Source organism: Crocodylus siamensis, chromosome 6 (assembly GCF_052110815.1).
Source record: "Crocodylus siamensis isolate JL-2025a chromosome 6, ASM5211081v1, whole genome shotgun sequence".
Taxonomy (NCBI): Eukaryota; Metazoa; Chordata; order Crocodylia; family Crocodylidae; genus Crocodylus; species Crocodylus siamensis.
This window is the reverse complement of record NC_143400.1, coordinates 94,553,266-94,568,864: the sequence shown is the minus strand read 5'-3', so window position 1 is coordinate 94,568,864 and position 15,599 is coordinate 94,553,266. Positions and strand designations below refer to the sequence as shown.

At 44.5% G+C, this 15,599-nt stretch overlaps 1 protein-coding gene across 8 annotated transcripts in view; it reads left to right on the top strand.

Annotated features, from left to right (window-relative positions):
* The first annotated feature begins 3,076 nt into the window (after positions 1–3,076).
* Positions 3,077–15,599, top strand: part of LRCH3 (leucine rich repeats and calponin homology domain containing 3) — a 101,250-nt gene continuing 88,727 nt past the window's right edge. For 2 of the 8 annotated variants that reach the window (XM_090053516.1, XM_090053514.1), the window contains exon 1: positions 3,079–3,966. In XM_090053516.1, coding sequence (XP_089909642.1) covers positions 3,495–3,966 — 472 coding nt within the window. In that variant the 5' untranslated portion in view covers positions 3,079–3,494. Of the gene's footprint in view, positions 3,967–15,599 lie in introns of all 8 variants that reach the window. The other 6 variants (XM_090053518.1, XM_090053519.1, XM_090053521.1 and 3 more) reach the window with 5 other exon arrangements.

Below are 15,599 nucleotides of genomic sequence, written 5' to 3'. Positions count from 1 at the left end.
TCTGTGCCTATTAAAGCTTTGGGCAATACACTCGTTTCTAATATCCTGCTATAGGCAGTCTAGTAATCAAATGCAACTGTTCCGTATTTAAAAGGATGTGCAGAAGTGTAGTTATAGGTTAAATCTGCATTCTGCTGAATATAACATCCTGAAAAGTGACAGGTACTTTTCACATTCACAGTGTGTATGTCATTAATTAAGTTGGATTAAAAACACTAAATTTGCCTCTGTTTTTTAGTAAAAGCTGTCTAACTGAAAACTAATGTAGCCCAACATGTTGCCAATTCAGAATCTATCAATGTGTGCATGCTTTTCATGCTATTTTAATGGGGGACACTGATACGTAGAAACTTGACATAAGTATTACAGGATCAACATGTTTGTCCTGGATAGGTTCTGCCAATTCTATCTATTTCAAATAAGATCACTTTTCAAAGAGATGCCAGCAGGAGATTTAGATTTGCAGTATAATGCCACTTCAGATTCTGTGGGGTAGGAAAAATGCAGCATTTTTAGATAAGGTTGAGATTTTTGAGTGTGGTGAGTACCTGCCTAAATTCCCTGCTTTTCCACTACCAGCCTAGGCCTGAATGTGGTCCTGTTCAGATGACATCTGAAGAGATGTTCAGGGGTCGCATCCACACAAGCGCAGATCATAGAATCATAGAAGTAGGGTCGGAAGGGACCTTGTAGATCTTCAAGTCCGACCCCCGCCGCCCCCCCCCCCCCGTGGCGCAGGAGAAAAGACTGGACTCAAATGAGTCTAGCCAGGTAGGCATCAAGCCTCTTGTTAAAGCCCCCCAGGGTAGGAGCCAGCACCACTTCCCTTGGAAGTTGGTTCCAGATCCTAGCTGCCCTAACTGTGAAGTAGTTCCTGCGGATGTCTAATCTAAACCTACTGTCTAATAATTTGTATCCGTTGTTCCTTGTCATGCCAGGGGGTGCTGGGGGAAACAGTGTCTCCCCTAAACCCTTCTGGTCCCCCCCCAGTGAGTTCATAGATGGCCACTAGATCCTCCCTCAGCCTTCTCTTGTAAAGGCTGAACAGGTTCAGGTCCCACAGTCTTTCATTGTAGGGTCTGCCCTGTTGTCCCTGGATCATGTGGGTGGCCTCCTCTGGACCCTCTCCATGCTGTCCACATCCCTCCTGAAATGGGGCACCCAGAACTGGACGCAGTACTCCAGCTGTGGCCTAACCAGCATCGCATAGTGGGGGAGGATCACCTCCTTGGCTCTACTTGAGATGCACCTGTGGATGCACAACAAGGTGCAGTTAGCCCTGCCAACCATGACCTCGTGTTGTTGGCCCATGTTCATCCTGGAGTCGATAATGACTCCAAGATCCCTTTCTGCCTCTGTGCTCTCAAGAAGGGAGTTTCCCATTCTATAAGTGTGCTGCTGGTTTCTACTGCCCAGGTGCAGCACCCTGCACTTGCCAGTATTGAAACGCATCCTGTTTATGTCAGCCCACTCCTGTAACCTATCCCTGCTGGGGCCAGCACTGTGCTGGCCCCAGCAGCCTTTCCCAGGAGCCTCCTGGGGCTTCAGCCAGCCAGGCTCCGGTTTTGAGCAGCATGCGTTGCCCCCATGTGCACCACTCCACTTTCTTTTTTTTTTTTTTTGCTCAGGTTTTTTTGACCCCTGGATATGCAGGGGTCAAACCCTCCCTGCCCCCAATGCTGCTGCCTTGAGGCAGGAGAACAGCTGAATGTCCCTCTTGAAGGCTCAGATCATGTGTTTGCAGTGCCACATATAGCACAGCTGTACTCGTCTGGATGCAGCCATGGGGTTTTATTGCAAAAAAAGAACGAACTCACCTTGTCCATCTTTTCTCTCTGAAGGACAAGGTGAGTTCTTGTGCAGATGTTTCACATTGGCATTGGTAGAGTGACATCCATTTTATAACGGGTGAGACCATCCAGTCAAGGGTTTGGAAGGGTTACACTTCACAAAGGTGCACTAATCATAGCAAAATATCTGGCTGGCCATGTCTAATCAATCTGATCCTTTTGTAAGAAAAGCATGTGGCCCCACTTCAGTGTTATTTATCAGTAGGTTTATTTGCACATTAGAGTTATTCCTACATGGGTGGTAAATAAGTATCTATTAAAACTACATCCAATCTTTTGAGCTGAATATAATTTCAGTAAAAGGAGCAATGCAGGCTAAGTTTGATCCTTTTTATCTTGCGTCAAGTCCTGGAGTGAAAATTCTGGGAAATGGCTATGCAAATGCCTTTTCTGTTTAAAAAAGCCTGTTAAGTTGAAAGTTAAAGTAAAAAGGCAGCTGTTTTAAGTTTATGTTCAACGTGTAGAGAGTTCATGTACCAGAGGAAAGGAATATTGTCAAATTGCTTCTGGTGATTTTTAGTTTGAAACTAGCATAGGGCAGAAACTTAAACCTGGGGGATTGTATACCACTATCTACTGAAGTGTGGAGAAGCTTGAAAGGCTACTAACAGTACAAAGTACTGGGATAGCTATACTGATTTACAGCAGCTGAGCTGCTAATTGCACAGACCAAGCTGCACCAGCAGAGGTGGGGTTGTGATTTTATCTTTTATATATTTGAACTATAAAAAAAGAAAAACAACACCACACAAACCCTTGGTGTTTAAAGTCAAGCTCCTGCTGCAGTTGTGGTGTGGCTCAGTGCTCAATCCCCTGGGAAAGAATTGACCAAACAGTGCTCAATGAATCAAAGCTGGTGATTATATTTTATTGGACCCACAAGCCTTAGACACTCAGACCAGCAGAGACTCCCTAGGCATGATGAAGGGTGAAAGCTCGCTAAGAACTTTTTTCCCCAACTACTCCACTGGTCTAAAAAAGATATCTACCCAAAGAACCCTGCTCGCCAGTAGACCTAAGTCAGGTATCCAGGTTGTAGCCGTATTGGTCTAGAGGAAAAAGCAATCGGGTCTCACGGACAGAGGTGATATCTTTTATTAGACTAATAAGATTATTGCAGAAAACATTCTTTAATTGCAAGCTTTCCGGCACGAAATGTGAGGGTGCCTGGAACGCTTACAAAGTGAGTTTGCAATTGCAAGCTTTTGGGCACAAAACGCAAGCGTGCCTGAAAGCTTCCAAAGCAAGCTTGCAGTTGCAAAGTGAGCAGGCCTAAAAGCTTGTGAGAAATTATTTTGCAAAAATCTTGTTGGTCTAATGAACAATATCACCTCTGTCCACAAACACCAATTGCATCAGATCAACAAAACATTTGCAAATGAAATCATTTGATTGATTTCCAAGCTTTCGGGTGCGTACATAGGCAGAGGAAAGCAGTGATTGTCAAATTTATAGGCTTGGGGATGTGTTTAGAGCAGGGGTGGACAATCATTTCGGGCAGAGGGCCACTTACTGAGTTTTGGCAAGCCATAGAGGGCCACACAACAGGCAGCCAGGTGCAGATTAAAAAAAAATATTTAGGGGCCCAGCGGGGCCGCATTTTTGCCCACCCCGGTTTAGATGCTAACTCCTTTGAGTCTGTAGATGCCAAAGCCTGCAGGTTGGTGGATTCCCCCCCAGCAAACTTTCTCCCTGCAGCAGCTCTGCCAAATGCCAGCAGCAGGAGAGGGGCTCCATCAGCTCAGGAGCACCCACTCTCCCCCCCGGCACATGCGCGCTACCTACCCGCCGCGGCGCTCCCACGCATGCGCCCCCGTGGGCCCGTCTTGCGCCTGCGCAGTGGCGCCAGTGAGGCGGGGGGCCGTGGCGGCCGGCGGCAAAATGGCGGCAGTGGCGGCGGCGCTGGCGGCGGAGAGCGCCTCAGGGGCGCTGCCGCCCGGGAGCCCCTCAGCGGCGGGTGGCGCGGCTGCGGGGCCCGGCTCCTGGAGCCGCTCCTTGGACCGCGCCCTGGAGGAGGCGGCGGCCAGCGGGGCGCTCAGCCTGAGCGGCAGGAAGCTGCGGGACTACCCGCGGGGCAGCGCCGCCAATCACGACCTCAGCGACACCACCCAGGCCGGTGAGCACCACCCGTCCCGCACTCGGGCCCGCTCCCCTGGGGGCCGCCGGAGTCGTGTGGTGCCCCCCCCCCCCGGTGTTAGGTGTGGAGAGTGGGTCTGTCCGGATAGGAATGAGGGTCCTGCGTGGGGAGACCTCAAAAATCCCACTCGGGGCCACACTGAGAGTACTCACTGGGGAGAGGAGGTTGGTGCATCTGTTACCCTGACATCCTCCTCTCCGGGTCAGGTTGAGGAGAGCAGGTCTTTTCCGTGGGAATTAGGGTCCTAGCTGGGGAGATTGCTGCATCTATTACCCCAAAACCCTGCCCTCGGGGTTATACTGGGGGTCTTAACTGGGGAGAGCTGGTCTTTCCTATGGGAGTGAGGGTCTTAGTTGGGGAGATTGAGATTTTAGGATAATATATGCACTGATCTCCCCACTTATGATACTTAGTCTCATAAGAAAGACCTGCTCTCCCCAGTTAAGACCCACAGTATACCCCTGAGAGCAGGGTTTTAGGATAATATATGCAGCACTCACAGGGTCATACTTGAGGTCCTAGTTGGGGAGAGGATATTTGGTGCCTATATTATCCTAAAATCCTGCTCTCAGGGTCAGATTGAGGGTCTTAGTTGGGGACAGCAGGTCGTTCCTGTGGGAGTGAGGGTCCTAGTTGGGGAGATTGCTGCATATATTTCCTTAAAACCCTGCTTTCAGGGTGATATTCTCCCATTCAAGGTGTATCACTTATGTACAGGGTGAACAGGTGCACTTGAGCCCACCCAGCTGAATGCTTCCCTGCCACCCCACAAACCTCCACAGATATAAAAAAGAAATAGGGAGTACCCGAATGCATAGAAATCCTAGGCATTTTTGGGTAAATCTGAGATCTTTTATTAAACCAACTCAGATAGTTGGAAAAATTCTTTGCAAGCTTTTGGCCACAAATGCCCTTCTTCAGGCAGAGGAAGGTGTTTATGCCTGAAAACTTGCAAAGAAGAATTTTTCCAACAGTTTCAGTTGGTCTAATAAAAGATATTGGATTTACCCAAAGAACCTCATCTGCCTGTGTCCTTAGACCAACGCGGCTACAACCAACAGCCCTAGAAATCCTAGAGAAGTCACATCTAGTCCAGCTCCCAGTTCTATAACAGTTTGTAAAGTGTCTGTGGAGTCTGCACATAATGTGGAGGCTGGGGTTTCTTCATGTGTTATACAGAGAGAATTTCTCCCATGTTGATTTTTATCATCTTATCCAACATGGGTCATCTCCAGAGCAGCAGTGGCATGTTGAAATAGGGAACAGGTCTTCCATATGCGAATGAGGGTCTTGGCTGGGGAGAGGATATTAATGCATTTATGGGAGGAAACCCCACTTTCTGGGTAATATTCTCCCCTTCAAGACGTATAGCTTCTGTGGAGCCAAGTGCACTTCATGTTTTAACATAAGTGGCTGAACACCCCCACTCCGCCGAACCCCCGTGGATGTGAAAAAGAAACAGGGAGTATGTGAATGCATGAAAAGTTCATAGAAATCACAGAGAAGTCAGGCTGGAAGGGACCTCCAGAGGTCCTCTAGGCCAACACGCTCCATCATACTTTGCAAAGTGTCTGTCGATTTTTGTCTGCAACATGAAGATATAATCCGACTGAATAGTTAGTTGACCTGTGCATGTGTGTGCATGCCACATGCAAATGAGTAATGCATATGTTTTTTTAAAATCTGGGAATTTTTTTTTATTGTTTATTTGTTGTATTCTCAAGTAATTTGTCAGAATTCTTGTTTCCAAGAAGATTCCCATTTATTGTGCTAAATATTTGCATTGTATTTGTTCAAGAACCATTCAATGGTAATAAGCAGCAGTGAATGCTATATGCACTCCATTCATTAGCATAACAATGAACCTCGGAAAAAACTAACTGTTTCTAAATTGTAGAAGAGAATGCTGTACTTATCCCTGCAAAACTATGTTTAAAGCTTCAGTTGAGAATAGGTAATTTTATCTTGCTTTTCATTCTCTTTTTAGTGGAGCCAGTTGCATGGTTTCTTCCCATAGTTAAGTCTTCTCCGACTGCTCTTAACATCTACATTCCTTATAGATTTATTTCAGCTTCTCTCCTTTCTTATGTCTTTATTTTGAGTGAAACTTCATGCTTCTGTACAGTCTGATAGCATTGTATTATTTACACACACGTGCATGTGTGTGCATACTTAGACACACCCCTAAGCAATATTATTTTACTGGTATAAAACCTGTGTAGATCAGGCCTAAGTCTTCACAGAATCGCCTCGACTGTAAGCACCAGCATGACAAGTAAACTAAAAATGTGGATTATGGATCAGTAGGCGGATTAAAGTATACAGATGTCATCTGTAAGGTCAAGTTTACGTGGATGATTTATGCAGTGCTTTGGAATCCGTATTTTTATATGATGACTAGGTGGCAGCCATAAGTATGTTCATTTTAACTACTGCTACAGTTGGTGAAATTCAACAATCTATGAAAATTTAGTCACTTGCATGCATTCATTCTTCGAAGTTCTATTAATCCTGTTGCCTAACCCTATTAATCAGAGTGCTTGATGCAGTTTGCATAAAGCTGTTAACATATTACAGTTCTCTGTTCATGGGTTGAGCAAATGTTCTAGCAGTTTTACACCAATAAAAATCATCATGGCATTTGCTGTGCTAAGTCTTACACTAAAAAAAAAATTTTTTTGATATAATAGGTTTCTATATTTCACTTGCTTTACTGGTTTCCAGTAGCTCCCTGACCAGCTATGGTCAGGCAGCTAGTGTATCATTTCCTAGTGTCTGAAAGTAGACCACAAATGGATGTGGTAATGGATGTGATGACACAGAAGTGCTTTGGTTAGGTTTCCAAACTTCTGCATATTCAAATACAACATAAGATAAGGCTGTAGTCTTAAAATAGCTTTATCTTTTTGTTCACTACAACATTCTAATAACTTTCCAAAACAGGATGTAGCTGTGCACTACAGTATTGCCCAGCTTCTTTCTCATTGGCAGTCTGAGAGGTTTTTAAGAGCGGAAATGGATAGCATATTTTATATTTACTTGTAAACAGTGAAAGATTTATACTTTAAGATGCTGACTATACTACTTGTATACCAAATAGCGTTCTTTTACTGATCATCCGTGAAATGCCATCTGACTCTGGAAGCAGTTATTGAGTCATGTACAAAATGTATGCGTAAGAATACCACTAATCAGAGATGAATGTATAATCTTGCTAATTTATAAAATGTCCCAATTTTTGTATGATATTTGCAAAACTCAGTTCATCAAGATGCCTGTCCCAGAGGTCTAAAGCCCTGAGTCTATGCAGCATTGGAGCCTCCTTTAAATGGATTAATTTCATATGAGTAAAGACTGAAATGCAGAGAGGCTAACAAAGCTTTACTCAGTGTAGTGATAGGAGACTGAGTAAGGTGGATTTTGAGGAGAGATTTAGAAGGAAGACTTCTGGGATAGGGGCAGGGGCAAGTTGCCTGCACATGTGCTAAGCCAAGCACGTAATGCACATGGTTTCAGAGTGAATGCAAACTATACCATCTCATATACTTAACTGCATGGAGATTTCAGCATATAAATTGTCTTAGACACTCTTTATGTTGAGACTTAAAACAGAGACAAAAAGCTGTTTACAGGGATTAATCTAGTTTGCAACAAAAGAAAACCTTTCACTGTCTGTTTCCTTTACTTAAATGTATAAAGCATGCCTATTGCCTAAATCTCTAGGCTGGTTTCATTATCTAGACCCTTTAAGCTTGAATGTTGAGGCTGAGTAATTAGAAGAAGCTTGCAATAGAATTCTCGTTTCGAGTAAATAAATATGTTGAAGTGTGTTTTAAACTTACCAGTAACTAGTGTTTTCTGTTTACCTGCTGACATTGAGAGAACTTGTAGAGAATAGATGCTGATCATGCATGCACCCACCTTATTCCCTCTCTGCCTGTCTTCTCTGTGCACAGCACCCTCTCATCCTGGGTAGGTTGGTTGCTGTTAGTACTAAAAACCCTCCTGCAGGTGTGTCTGAGTTCCCTTCAGAGCAGTGTGGTAGTGAATTGTCATACTAGTTTACATAGTGCATAACTAGCTTTGCCATGCTTTTGACCAGTAGCACTTCTTGCCTCATGTAAGCCAGTGGTTCAGCCGTGGTGGTGTGGTACCCTGTAATCTCTTAAGGTTAGGGTGACCATATTATTTTTTAGAAACTCCAGGACACTGCCACCTCCATCCCCCGGCTTCTCCCACCAAGTCCCTAGTCTGCATAACTGGCCTGGCTCCTCCTGAGCAGCTGGGTAGGCACTGCTCCTGCTGCAGGGGTCAACTGGGGCAGAGTAGGAGGGAGAGTGCAGCTGTGAGCATGGGCAGCTCATAACTGTGTATGTGTGGCACGCCCCTGACAGTGGCAACCTGGGCGGTTGCCCATGTCTCCCACCCCTAAGGCTGGCACAGTGCAACAGACAAGTTTACCCTGCTGAATTCTCTTCCCAGGGTTTTTCTAACAGTGTTAGGACGTTCTCTCGGCCATTGCTCAGAGGGAGCCAGGCCGGGTGCATGCGGGTGGGGTGGTGCCTGTTTCAGCAGTACTCACCTGCCTGCTTCACCATGTTGCTCTGCCTTCCTGCCAGACTGTGCCCCACATGCCCCTGTCCACCTGCCTCTGCCTGCAGCAGCACTGCTGACTTGGGGGCAAGGGGGAGCAATGTCGGGCATGTGCGGGCAGCAACAGTGATACCTGCCTTCCTGGCACATCGTGCCACTCTGCCTCCCCACTGGACCGCACCCCAGTGATTCCAGGACTTTTGTTTGAATTTTTGCCAACCAACCGGGATGCTGGGAAGGCCTTTGAAATCTGGGACTGTCTGGGCCAAACCGAGACATAGGGGCACCCTACTTAAGATCTTTTCGAGTTTGCTGCAGGGCACAGCACAATGTTAGCATCCAGAGATTTCACATAGGAGTCCGTAGTGTTTCATAGTTATTAAGGGCTGGAATGGACCTTACAGATCATCGGGTCCAGCCCTTCTGCACATTGGCAGGAAGGACTGCTGGGATCAGATGATCCCAGCAAGAGCTCATAAAGCCTCCACACTGAAAATCATTGAATTTTAAAACAGGGGATGGGGAAAAGAGAGAGAGTATCATATAGAGAAGTAGGGCTGGAAGGGATCTCCATAGATCACCAGTCCAACCCCCTGCTGAGGCAGGATCATCCCTATCCAAACCATCCCAGATAAACCCATCATCAAACCTCTTAGTAAAACTACTATCAACCCTGACACAGCACACACATCACACCCAAAGCTGTCGCAGGGGAACTATAGTAGCCAATATCCTGTTTCTATGAAAGGGTGTTAATATACGTTCAAGAGATCCCAGGTAGAGGGCCGCTTCCCCCCCTGCTAGAGGAAGGCAAAAACCCACCCTGACCAATTCCATTCTCAACGGGGCCAGCCAGGCACGAACCCCAGCAGTGCAGCAGCAGGTACAAAACCTTGCACAGGCCGAATCGTGGCTCTACGTTTCCTCTTTAAAACACTCTGACCTGTTGTGGGCTTTTTGAGTTCTTTGCAACAGAAGAATTGCTCTGTTATTTTTTTTCCATAGTGAAACAATGAGTGAAAACTAACAGCTGGGGTTTTCTGAGGGGTGTCTTAAATCTAAAAAGGCTGAGAACCACCGATCTAAACCAAGACTACAGATTCTTATCCCATTACCTGGATTAACTTTTATAACCTCTGTGTCCTTCCGTGGGTAAACTGCTTTTTTCTTGCTTCTACCCACCTTGGCTCTGTCAGCACTGGCCCCTTTTTCCTTCTCCCTGTGCTACGCTCTGTCTTCTAATCACTGCTTTCTATTTAGAAACTGCTTCTCACAGTCTTCACAACGCCCAGGGAAGTAAGCTCTGTGTTTAGAAAAGCTTATGCTATACATATCTGGTTTAGTTTGTACAAATCTACCCTGCCTTCTATCCCATGTTACGAGTCACCCACATTTTTTTGAAAGCCAGAGAGAGATTTAAGCTGTGCAAGGAGCAGCTCCCTTGACCAGTGGTTCTCAGTCACCTGAGACTTTAGACTTCTATCATTCGACGCAAGACATCCCTTGAAAAACGCTACCTTAGTTTTCACGTGTTTCTGACTTCCAACAACTAATACAGAAATTCTTTTGTTGCAAAGAACTTGGAGAGGCTACAACAGGTAAGAGTGTTGTTAACACCGTGAACTTATGTTTGAAATCTCTGGGTTTATCTTGTGAATCATGTTTGCACGCCCATAGTGCTAACATTGCACAGCACCCAGGAGCACCCTTTAAATGATTTCAAGGCACCCTGCTTGATTTATACCATACTTAACACTTGTTGTCTGAGAGCGCTACTCTGAGGTCAGTGATGGAATATTGAGGAGGTGAAATTGTTCTGCCATAGGCTTGTGTGCCTTTCTGGAATTCATGTCAGATTGGTGTTCACACCTTCTTACATGTAGGGATTGCGCTGCCTGTCCAGTGGAAACAGCAGAGAGGCACTGTAAGCAGGCAATAGCAGATACGATGTTGGTAGTATGCAGGTAGATGTGCCTTGGATGTTGTAATCCATGCTATTTTGTCCAGTGATGATGTGGTCTGTGTTGATGAGGGTGCACAGCTGGCATCTGGATCTGGAGCAAGGTCTGGTGCCTTGGTGGAAGTAGGAGTTAGGTAGTATGTTGCTGGAGAGATGCCACCTGAAGTTGGGGGCAGCCTGTGATATGGGGCAGACTTGGTCCCATTTATTTACTAGAATGATGGAATAGTGACAACAGACAAATCACACACAGAGAAAAAAGGGAGCAACTTTCAGTCCAGGTTTCATAGATTTTGGAATGAACCATGATTACAAACCTCCACTTAATTAATACTGTAATGTGCAAACTCCTGCCTTGCAGAGCAAGGACCATCTCTCCTTTTCTGTTCAAATTGCCCCCTAATTAGCATCATCTCCATTTTATCTGGGTCAAGTTTCTGGCAGTATATGCTCATCCAAATCCTGTTCTCAAGCAGGGAGATAGCAAGGATGATAGACTCTGGGTTAGATGAGAAGGAAATGTAGTTGTGTTTTGTCAGGATTGATCACACCACAGCCTACATTACTGTGTTCGCTTTCCTAGTGTCCTCTCACACTTTCCACAGTTGCCCACATCACTCTCTAGGAAAAGGTCAGGATACCAGAGTGATTTCATTGGCACTACTGTCTTTGCTTTTCCTTAGGATTCAACTAAGGGGAAAAGGACCAGTACCACATCTAGTTCAGAAACAAGGTTGATAGTGACCGAAGATGTCAGGAATCTAAAAAGTATACTCTGTTTCCGCCCACTCAGTTAGTCTTTTGCCAGCAATGTGTGTTTCTCCATGTTTTCTTGACTAGAAAAAAAAAATCTACTCAAGTGTAGAGTAAAATCTGTCCAGAGTCAGCCCCGCTCCTAGGCACTAATTCACTGCAAACACTCAGAAGGATTAATTCATGTGGCTGGCTTTGTTCTGCAGAATAGGGTGTCTTCAGTGTTTTCATCAGTTGCTAACAATACAGTTGTGATAATCTAATGAAATATAAACTGATTTGAGAAATACAGTGTGACTCAGAGAGCTGGGAAATGTTGGCACAAATATTTATATTTAAAGCCACAAAATCAGGCTTGCCTTTCCTAAGCTGAAATAATTATTTGAATGAAGTTGTTTTGGCTTATTATATTTTGAACGTTATTTCATGATGCTCCTCAACTGAGCTTGGACTTGAAAGAGCTTTGGTGCTTTTTCAAAATCCAAGTAGCTAGATATTTTTGCTAAAATAAGAAGGGTTACTGACCTTTTCAATTGTCATCTTTGAGCTCCAGAATCAACAGCCCAGGGACATTCTTATTAGTTCAGTGCTCAATATTATATTATTTGTCAACGATTGATCTTTGGCAGATTTGCTGATGGGCACATTCTTTTACAGTTTGTAGGTTTTGGATTTAAAGGCTTGTGAGCTTTTCATTTAAAGTGTGCCTCATTGAGCTGAGTTTCATCCAGTGGCATTTTACTGATGATGGACTTGGTTCCATGTAATCCTATTTAGCTAAATAAATTGTCTTCGTACTTATGTTTTATGTTTAGATTTGGACTTCCATTGGTGTAGTTATTTGTTCAGTGAAAGAAGACAGCAGTAAATAATCAGAGTTGTACAGCAAACTTGAATTATATTACATACATTAAAAAAACTGTACCGTGAGAGTTAGCAGTAAAGCTGTAACACAGTTCAAGGGCTCCTCTCTTTTTATTAATTAATCAGACTGGGATCTCCATTTATGATATCAGGTTGATCCTGCTTTGAGCAAGGAGTTGAACTAAATGACCTTTGAGGTCCCTGCCAGCCCGATTTTTCTAGGATTCTTTAATTTTCATGTATGGTTTTTAAAAGTTAATATATTGATTTAGCTCTCTAAATTATCACTAGGGGTCTACTTAAGTTGTGGCAAGACGAAGCTATTTTTGCAGCTTGGTTGTGGCACAAAGAGTTGATTTTTTTGCAGACATTTCCCAGCCACCCTGCATCTCACTATAGATTGTCAGAGAGGTGTGTACCATATAATTTAATAGGAAATTCCAAGGAAAGTAAATTATATAATTTATCATATTATTTTAAATCTAAATAATATATTTAAATTTAGATCTAAATTTAATGTAAATATAATTTATATGCATATGAGTTGTAGCTTATATCCTCATAATTTATTATTATATGTAGCATTCTACAAAAAAGTTTAGAAATACTAGTTCTAATCCTCTTCTGTGGCTGCAAGGCTTGAGCATTAACCTGGTAATAAAAAGGTTGGAAGTTCAAGTCTGGTTGTGAACAAGTCTGTTTTCACAGGTATTCGGCTAGGGTGATATGACCCTGGCACCTGTTTCTGCCCAGGGCAGGGGGTCAAATCTGGTGGTCTGTTTAGGTGCCTTCTGACCCTAAGCACTATGAATTATTGCTAACCTTAATAGAAACATTTTCACTTCACTGCAAAAACTGCAAAACCACGAATTAAGTAGACCCCTAATTATAGATGTCCACAAAACAGATGTAAGGGCAAAATCTGCAGCTTTTTTTTAATGAAGTAGTTTTGCATAATATAAGCTAGTGTTTAGGGGTGCACCGATAGAGATTTTTTGAGCTGATACTGGTGGCCAATTTTTAAGGAGCCATTTTGGCCGTTACCAATCCGATTCCGATATGCAGCCAGGCAGCATAGAGAGCAGTGTCCGGCTGGTAAGTCTGCTCCTCCCCCCACAACAGATCGAGGCCCCTGTGGTAAGACAAGTAGTGTGGTAGGGGTAGGGGCAGGGGCAGGCGCAGGCACTGCTCAGCCAGGGTGGGATGTGGGACAAAGCCGCAAGCAGCTCATCCAAGGGCGGGGTGGCAGCTCCCACCACTACATGTGCCTTGCAAGGAATGTGTCCCCTGGATCTGTCTGGGGCAGGGACAGGTGCTTCTGTGGGCTGGGGCCAGGATGGTGCCGAGCTCTTCCCAGTGGGGGCTGGGCCAGGCTGTGCTCAGGGCAGGTGCCAGCAGCTCTGGGAGAGGGGCTACAGGGAGGTCTGCAGCCACCCCAGAATTTGCTGTAGCCCCACCCTGCCCTGGCTGAACACCACCTGCCTCAGCCCTGCTCCCTTCCCCCACAACAGACTTACCAGCCAGATGCTGCTCTCCAAGCTGCTGGGCTGTGCTTCTGGCTGCCTGCATGCTGCAGCTGTGCACACATTAAACAAAAAAACGCCAATTGCCAATACTCTCAATTTTCTCTATACTGCATCAGGCAGATCCCGTATGGGACCCATCGATGCATCAGTGCACCTCTGTTAGCATTTTTATTCACTGGGGTCTGGATGGATGGAAAATGAGGCCTTTCTTCTCCTTTGAAACTCTAAAGATTGCCACTCTCCATTTTTTATACACACTCTTAACTACATCATCTTCACCTCATTGAGGTCCCATATTGCAGATACTTGCTTTTGCCTCAAAGGTTGTATATGTCTCTTGTCAAAAGATGCTGGATCCTTTACTAGTTATCAGTATTTCTGCGTAATTCAAAGTACTTGCTCCTCACCACATGCGGGATAAAGAGATGTCTGTGCAGTGCCCCCCAAACTTGTCAGCTCAGAAGTGGAACAAATTAATTTGAAATTTTTTATTTTTAGTTTCTGTTCTTCTCCCAAAATAGATGTTGAGTTGTTGGGTATATGCAGCATAAATACATACATATTACCCTGAAAGAGCATTGTGATTGGTATGATATGGTAGAATTAAGATTTCCTTTGTACCCTTTAATTCAGCTGCCTTGTGTTTAGACACTGGAAATGGTCTTTAATTACATATTATTTTACCCATGGGACCCCCTGCCTGATTCAGTCACAGGATGGATGGGGTTAGTTAATGAGCCACTATTAATTTTTTTCTTTCCTCATTGCTCAGTGAGCTGTGTAGCTGTGGGCCTTATTTATTGTGTGCTAGTCAAACCTTGTTCTGAGTACAGATTTATTCATTTTTTTCCCCCATTGGTTTTTTTGTGGCACTTATCCCTCTTGTGCTTCAAATGTTGATTTTCAAAAGTAGCATTAGCTTCATTTTGCACATGGAAAGAGGAGTATATACAGGTTCAAAGTATCCTGTAATTTTGGGTGTCCGAATTCGAGCTGCCCAGGACCTGACCTTTAATAGTGCCAAATATTATACAGCATTTAATTTGTTCAAGGTGCGTCTCCCATTGATTTGAGTTGCACCCATGATCATTCAGGACTTCCAGTAATCAGATTGCTGGGTTTCATATCAGGAAATGGAAAATGAGGAGCCCACCTGTTTATGACAGCCTCTGAAAACTTAAGTCAAATGACTTCCCTGACATTATGTAGCAACTGTGTGGCACAGGCAGTCAGGAATCCAGTTCTCCAAGGCAGCACTTAGCTGCCTTGACTTGAGATGGTCCTTCTCCTTCCTGCCATTTTTGCCTTATCATTGATCAATCATTGACGCTTATTCTATCTCCATCAATGAATGAGGCAAGCAAGGCAAGAAACAAGCTGACGTTAGCTACCACCCAACCCTGATTCATGCCCAGGGCAGGTCTATCCTGTAGACAGAGTGAGGCAAGAATCTTGTGGAGAAAAGTAGTATGTGATTTTACTAATTAAAAGAGCGTATCATAAACCATAGGCACAGAGGGAAAGGAGTTTCCATATTCCAGCCTATGCTTCCAACCGTGGGTGCTTGACTTTGTGTTCTTAATTGTCCTTTTGACTGGTATAATTTCCTAGGTGTTTCACATCACACTGACACCCATATAGTTCATTAGCAAGGTTTAAAAACGTTTAGATCCACCTACCTCCTCCTCCCGACCTCACAAGTAGGTAAGACCAGTAATTGGATGGAAGAGCAATAAGTGGATACCATCCTGTGTGGCCCAATACCAGAGGGAGTGAAGTGCACACTCCACTTGTGGGTGTCATGGATATTTGCTGACAGCTGAAGAGTGGTGAGACCAGGGATCTTAGGTTCCCTTACAAGCTCTAAGGAGGAGTGTGCTCTTAATGCTAGTCCCCACTAAGTGCGAGTCTTTTTG